Below are 8,034 nucleotides of genomic sequence, written 5' to 3' on the forward strand. Positions count from 1 at the left end.
AGAGAGAGAGAGAGAGAGAGAGAGAGAGAGAGAGAGAGAGAGGGAGAGAGGGAGAGAGGGAGAGAGGGAGAGAAAGAGGCAGAGCCCAGCTTTGCTTAATTCTTAGATCTCGACAGGTTGTAGTTCTTCCTCTGCTTCAGGCTATACTCCTATACTTCCTATATACTTCCTCAGCCTCAGCAAGCTGGTATTTCCACTCTACAGTTTCTGTGCATTTTTAACATCCCCTAAATCAGCCACCAGCCACTCTGGGCATTCTGTCTGCCTACTCTGTTCAAGTTATTTTTCAAAGTACAGTTATTTGTTGTTAATTCTCTGGTTACTAAGTTGCATAACCTTTGAGGATCCATTGGTTTGTCTCAACTCTATTCTTTCCATAAATCCTCTTATTTTTGGTGAGTGGTTTAGTGAGAAACAGAACAGGAAGTTTATTCACGAATGTACATAACAGAATGGAGACAAATGAGATAAATCTGGAAGATATGATAAAGAGCAGAAATATTCTAGGACTTGACTGACTACATGTGAAGGAGATGAAAGACCCCAAGAATAATGAAAGCCGATAACATAAAGGAGAAACTTAAAAATGAAAAACAGTTAACATTTCATGATGCCTGTTGACTTTTTGATGGCACATATATGAATTTTAGTCTTATATTAATAACTTAAAACATAAATAAAAATGGTTTAGGAGTAGGTGGAACTGTAAGACTAAATTTGGACAAGAGATTAATTCTGGACATGGAGATGTAGAAGTCATTAAAGTGATAGCTGAGTTCAAAGAAAAGATAGCTTCTTTAAGTGAATACGTAGAGAACAGAGAAAATTTTCATCTGAGATTTGATTCTTGAAGGGTAGTCAGGCTTAGAGAAAGAGAAAGAGGAACCAAAAGAGGAACCAAAAGGGAAAGAGGAACCAAAAGAGGAACCAATATTTCAGGATCATAGAAGCCAAAGGAGGATCACATTTTATAAAAGAATAGGAGGCCAAATGTCACTGAGATGAGAAAGACTAGAAGACCCAAGTAAATATTTTTGCATGTGCAGTTATTGATGATTTCTGTGATATAAAATATAAGGAGCCAGTCAAGTGGCAAAATTGTGGGTGCTAGACATAAAAGAGAAAAAAAATGGGCGCCAGTTTCTTTCAGAGATAGGAAAGTAGGGTATTGTAATCACAGGGCTGAACTTGGTTCCTTATCTTTTATTTCTCAAATTTGTAAAGAATATAAACCTTTAATACCATCATCAAAGTGACATTGTAGAATAGGGAATATATTTTCAGATGAAATTATATGACATTTGTGATTTACTTCAAAATAGGTCTGGAATTTTGAGGTGGAGGGAAGGGTTGAGGGGATTGTGTTAGAATATATAGGGATAAAATAAGCTTGGTCATGAGTCGAAAATTGTTGGAGCTGGGTGATAAGTACATGGGGTTCATTATACTGTTCTCTTTACTTTTGCATACATTTGAAATTTCTGTAATCAAAATTTAAAAATAAAAAGCTAAAGACTACAATTGTTCCTCCGAAACTTTTAGAAAGTTACTGTAAATAGAAGTGAGGTATTTGAATAAAGATCATAAATAATGATCATGGATGTGAAAGCGCAAGGTGTTTTCAATAGTTTTAGTAAAGTTGGAGGCAAGTAGGATGAATGGGATTAAAATGAGAGATATATAATAATATCTAAACAATGATTGCAGATCTGTTTTCTGTGATTATCAAGATTCTCATTGTTCATGGTAGTTATGTTCTATGAAGTTGCTGCAAACACTGAATTAGTGAATAATCAATCAATCAATCATTGCTCCTAGGGAAAATAAAGGGTTAGATTTCCATGAGTCCCTGGTCAGATTTTTGTCAATTGATCAATATATAACCATTGTGTGTGTGTTTCTGTTTAAAGACACCTTATTTAACATATATTATTGGTTCATGAACACTGAACTCACAGCCAACAGCACTGTAACTCATGCCTGAATGCAGTTTATCTAATATACATATTTTCTCCATAAGGTACATATAGCCTTCTTGCACTTCACTTCAGAACTACACCTGGGGACTATTTTAAATAGCAAAATCACCAACAAAAAGCATAAAAATGTGAAAAATGTGGCATTAAATAGACCACAGAAAGGATATAAGTTTATGGTAGTAAAGCTAAAACAAGAGGGCAGCATCATCTTTTTAGACCTGAAGTAGGATCGTGCAAAAATTTTTTGCCACTCTGTTCATGTTTGTTAATGATCAGGAAAGTGCCTTGAGTATTAACTTCGGGTTTTCAAATTTTAGCAAGTAGGTAGAGTCACAAGAATGGAATCTGCAAATAACGAGAATCAAGTGTATTTTCCAGTGAATCTTTTATTCAGATGGTTTTATTTTCATAGGTTTAGTTACAGAATCAACCTGAATTTTCCATAGAATTTTGCAATGGAAGAAATCTATATTGTTTCATGTCTTCCTTCATGAACAAACACGGCCTCAGAGCAGGAAAAGAAACACAATGAAGTGAGTTCAATCTCGAGAATTTGGCAGAAGTGTGCAGAAAGGTCAACTGGGTGAAAGGGTTTAATGTAACCAACTGAACAATATAAAGTGACTGACCCACAGGTAAATGTTGGGAAGGGACTATGGTGAAGTCAACTGTGCATTAAGTGAAGTGAAGCCAACAAAGGGAAAAAATAGGTGCAGTGTGTATGTGAGAGAAAAAAAAAAAATGAAAAGTTCCAAAAAAAAATGTAGAAATGAATGATGTCCACTCTAAATCCAGACTGGAAAGGATACAGAATAGTATTAAATATAATGCTTGTCAAATCATGAAGTAAAAATATAAAAGTATTTAGGGACATATCTAAGGACTCAGTTATTGATCCCCTCCAATATTTATCAGTAGTGTGCATGAAGACATATAGGTCATGATTGTCAAGTCTGGCAAATGCACACAGTTGACAGTGCTGGCCTGTGTACCAGAAAGCAAGATCAGGGTCCAAAACATGTCTATGCTCTGGACCAAGATGGAATCGACTTATTCCTTTTACCTAAGCTAGATACATCTAAAAACAAAAACAAAAACCCTGAACATTAGAAAGAAAACAAATATAAAAAGATTCTAAAAGGTAGAGCGAAGAAGGAAGGTAAGCTAAGAACCTCAGAACTCAAGGAATGACACAGCGGTAAGCTTCCTAAACCCTAGATTATTTTATTTTTTTCTTCACTTATCCTGGGCATGGAGCCGAAGAAACCAGCAACCTGGCATCCTGGCAACAGGTGCAAATAAAAAAGAAGCCTCAAGAAAAGCATTTTTTTTCTCTAGTCAAAGAACCAGAAAGGGAGCAACCTAGGAAGACATTTGGACAATATCGTCTCTACTCCAACAAAACACAGAACAATCTGTGGTCCCATCCCAACCCCTGTCAGCATAGGCCAAGTGGGGAGCTTGGACTTCTACTCTTATCAGGCTGTACTGAGGCCCAACCCCTGACCAGACTGGTGTCAGAAAAAGGCTGAGTGTGGAGCCAGACTCTCATCTCTCCAGGTGACAACAAAGGCCTCCTCTATCTCCCTTTTGGTGACCAGTTGGAAGATAGATCACTGCCCAGTGGTAATGAGGCATAACTCTCTCTCCCACTAGGATAATGTTAGAGGAACCCAGTGGAGGAGTGTCAGGACACTCACTACCGCCAAGCAGTATTGAGTCCACTGTCCCATGATGTCAGTGGAGGCCACAAGAGGAGCACTAACAAGGCGCTCCAGTCACAGAGGTATCAGAGGAAGCCTAGTGGAGAGCCTGAAATTCCACCTCCATTCAGCAGTAATGAGGCACTACTCCTCCACCCAGGTGTTAATGGAGAATGAGCGGGAAATGAGGCAGCCCCTCCTTATTCCCTCCAGTGTCATGTTTGAGGAGGCCCACTAAAATAGAAGATTTAAATAAGATCCAGAGTCTCATAACAATACTCAAAAAGTCAAGGATACATTTGAAAATCACTCTCATACCAAGAACCAAGAAAACCTTGAGAGAGAGAAGGCAATCAACAAATACCAACACTGAGATGACACAGATGTTGGAATTATCTGACAAAGATTTGAAAGCGACCATCACAAAATTGTCTTCACGAGTAATTACTATCATACTTAAAACAAATGAAAAAAAAAATAGGTTTCAGCAAAGAAATGGAAGATATAAAGAAGAATCAAATGGAAATCTTAAAACTGAAAAATATTATCAAAATAAAAATTTTAAAAACTCACTGGATACACTTAACATAAGAATGGAGATGACAGAATTAAAACCAGTGAACCTGAAGATAGAATGATAGAACTATCCATCTGAACAACAGAGAGAAAAAGAAGTAGGAAAGAAACAATGAACAACAGAAGCTTAGAAACCTCTGAGACTATAACAAAAGAATTACATTCCTGCCATTAAAGTCCCAGAAGGAGACAAAAAAGAGAAGGTGAGGCTGAAAAGTATTCAAAAAATACTGGCTGAAATTTCCCAAATTTGTCAAAGGACATATATCTGCAGATTAAAAAGCCAAGCAAACCCCAAACAAGATAATTTAAAGAAATCCCTACCAAGACACAAAAATTTCTGAACACTAAAGACAAAGAAAAAAATCTTAAACACAGTAAGAAAGAAATGACACCTCCTCTATAAGGAAAAAACAATTCTGATAACAGCAGATTTGTCATTTGAAATCAAGAAGACCATGATTTAAATGCTGAAAGGAAAGAACTGTCAATCCCAAATTCTATATCTGGCAAAATTATGCTTCAGAAATTAATAGGAAATAAAGTATTTTGCCAGACAAAGAAAATCTAGAAAATTTGTCTCTAGCCAATCTACCCTAAAAGAATGGCTAAAGGAAGTTTCTAAAGCAGAAAAGAAATGATAAAAAAAATTAGAAAACCAGGAAAAAAGAAAATCAAAACTATGGTTAAACAAACCTTGCTTCTCTTGAATTTTCTGTTTGGCACTTGAAGCAAAATTATTATCTAATATGGATCTTAATATATGTAGAGGAAATATTTATGTTTATTAATATTAATATTATGTGAGGAAGGGTAAAGAAATGTAAAGGGAGGTAAGTTTTCTATTGTACACACCATTCAAACTAGTAAAATCTGAAAACCAGTAGACTGTAATAAATTATGTATGTATAACTTAGAGGAACCAAAAATTTTTTTTCTACAGAGATAATCTAGTCAAAAACACTAATAGATAAAACAAAATGGAATTCTAAAAAAAAAAAAGAAAGAAAAAAAGGCTATTGTATGATTCTATTTATAAAATGCTCTCAAAATTACAAAATTATAGAGATGAAGAACAGATTAACGATTGCCAGGTGTTAGTGATTAGAGAATGATAGGGAGGAAAGTGGTGTTACTCTAAAGGGAGAGATTCACGGTGATGAAATAGTTCTCAAATGTAGGGGTAGTTACACAAGTCTGCACACGTGACAAAGTGTCATAGTACTAGAAGCACACAATGTACTAATGTCACTTTCCTGGCTTTTATATCGTAATCATTGGCGAACATTAGGTCAAGAGTACAAAAGACCCCTCTCTACTACTTTTGCAACTTTCTGTAAATCTGTAATTATTTCAAAATATAAGGCGAACAAAAAATTATGCAGCATACTAACAGGCCAAATCACTTACCTGGCATGCATCTCTTTTTCCTTGCAAAGAGCCAGCACATAACATTCTAGGAGTTAAGGCATTATTGTAAACTTGAGGTTCATTACAGGTTTTAGTGTCTATGAGATTCACCTGTACTTGCCGAAGATGATTTTGACTGTTACCTAAAGGGAAAAAATAGTCTTTATTTTTGTAGATATATACGTATTTTGTAGACCTAAAGAAAGTCTTTCATAGTTATTGGACAAGATGGTGATACAGAATCTTAGGATATGTATTTTTTTTCAGATATAGTATACTTGGGGAGCATTCTTTCCCATTTTAAATGAAAAGTTAGGTGCCTAAAAAAGAACATCAAGTTGTTTGTTTAAGTAATGTTCATTTTGTTGTTAAGCTTAGCAGGTAATTTTAGTAGGGGGCATGGTGGTTTTAGGATTCTCTGATCTTTGGCAATTGAATATATTAATGACCCCTAATCTCTTATGCCATTAATTTCCTAGTAAAAAGTTCAGATATATTTACTCTTTCAGATATCTTACCAAGCACCATCACTATAGTAGTAGTGATGCACTTGATAGAAATCTAAGGCATGAAGGAATTTATGTATCTGCTAAATGACTTAGTTCACAAACAGGGCTTGACTTGGCCCAGGTCAATATGACCAACTCACTAACGTATTTTGGCATAATGACATTCCGTTCTTTACATGTCTTAGAATACAAACTTAGATTACTATGATTTGATTTTCTCCTCAGATTCTCACCATCATTTTGCCGTGCTCCAAATCCAGTCACAAACATCTCATCACCTGGGTGAAATTCATAGGATGCATCGGGGAGACAAATTCTGTGTACCGCATTTGTGTAAGGAACAGGGCTAGAAAGCTCTGCAACTGAAATATCATAGTCATGTGATGGGTATTTATATTTTTCATGGACAATTATCCTCCTGATGCCTCGCTTCATTTTTGGAGGATTTATTGTTACTCCAAAGGAGGCAGTCCATCCGGCTGGGTCTTTATACCTAGGGAGGAAAGTATGAAGAATAAATTCCACTTTACCATTTGCTACCAATATAACGATTTCTATTAAGCAATTTAGTCTTCAGGTGTCAATATAAGTTTCTCTTTTTAAAATTATAGTTTCTATGTATAAAAACAAACTCTTTCCAATCTGAGAATCAGGCTCATGGGTCAGGTCAGATAGAAATGCACAATGGCATGTTTCTTGGGATATCCATGCTGTTTTGCATGCTGAATCACCCACTCCAGATCCTGAGGCCTTTTGACATTTCTGGGTATCAGTGACTCCAAGAGACATATGGAAAGCATATCTTGTACAGAATGAGAGAACTAAATGTGTTCTATGTGTACCATATCAAGTACCCCAAAACATATACATTTCTCTGAAAACCAAAAAGGCTACACAATAATTTAACAAAGCATCACAATACTGTGGGCATTTTATATTGTGTTGAAAGGTTTTCATTCATTAAAACATAGTTAGTCAACCTATTCAGTTGTATAATTTCTTACTACCAGATTTCTTCATGTTTAAATTGTAATACGTGGAATTTCCCCATTGGGGTCAAACCTACAATCTACCTAGCCTGTACTGACAGATATGCGGCAGACAGATTTGCCTCTTCTCTTTGACATCAAGCTCAAAGTCCAAACATGATTTTAAAATTCCTTCTTCCTTTAACAGATTATTGTGTATTTATCAATGGATAATTCACCTACTTGTACTTTGATGCCATTTCCATTTCCAGACTACAAAACTTCTTACAAAGGTTTATGAGTCCCAGTTTCTTTGTGACATATGTTTTTTAATACATAACAAACATCTCTCTTAAACTTTATAATGTATATCCTTCTTGCCAAGCCCCAATACACTCTGCTTAACCCCAGTCACTCTCGAAGTTCAAGACTTACACTCTAAAGCAATGAGCAGCACTCACAAGCCACGTGCAATTAATTAAAGTTGCTCCACAGCGATGGATCCCATCCCATTGCAGGCTAGCTTGCCATGGCCATTCACCCTCTTCTACCTGTGTCCCACCAACAATCCTGAGACTCTGTTTTGTAGTTTGATTCCTTCGAGTCCCGCAGCCTGCCAAAGAGAGATGATACATTACTTAACAGTTGTTTTTAAATATCAAATTGTTTTACTATGTCCCAAATTTCTTGTACTTTTTGCTTCTATAGTATCAGATATTTTATCTTGTTCTTACATTTCCTTAAACTGTTGTGGTTCATTATTTAACTCCTATTCATCTTGTAAGATTTAAATCAGTCATTACTTCCTCTAGGATACTTTCTCTAACAATTCCTCACCCTCACACTGGACTAGTTATAACTTTTTTGATGCTGCCATTAAAAAATAATA

At 35.8% G+C, this 8,034-nt stretch overlaps 1 protein-coding gene across 1 annotated transcript in view; it reads right to left on the minus strand.

The window, feature by feature from the left end:
- Positions 1-8,034, minus strand: part of LOC105292468 (transmembrane protease serine 11E-like) — a 42,220-nt gene that overhangs the window by 1,854 nt on the left and 32,332 nt on the right. Inside the window, exons 7-9 of the mRNA XM_011360684.1 lie at positions 7,581-7,758; positions 6,411-6,670; positions 5,669-5,811 (exon numbers count right to left, since the gene is read on the minus strand). Coding sequence (XP_011358986.1) covers positions 5,669-5,811; positions 6,411-6,670; positions 7,581-7,758 — 581 coding nt within the window. The remainder of the gene's footprint in view (positions 1-5,668; positions 5,812-6,410; positions 6,671-7,580; positions 7,759-8,034) is intronic.

Source organism: Pteropus vampyrus, unplaced genomic scaffold, assembly GCF_000151845.1.
Source record: "Pteropus vampyrus isolate Shadow unplaced genomic scaffold, Pvam_2.0 Scaffold57, whole genome shotgun sequence".
NCBI classification, from domain to species: domain Eukaryota; kingdom Metazoa; phylum Chordata; class Mammalia; order Chiroptera; family Pteropodidae; genus Pteropus; species Pteropus vampyrus.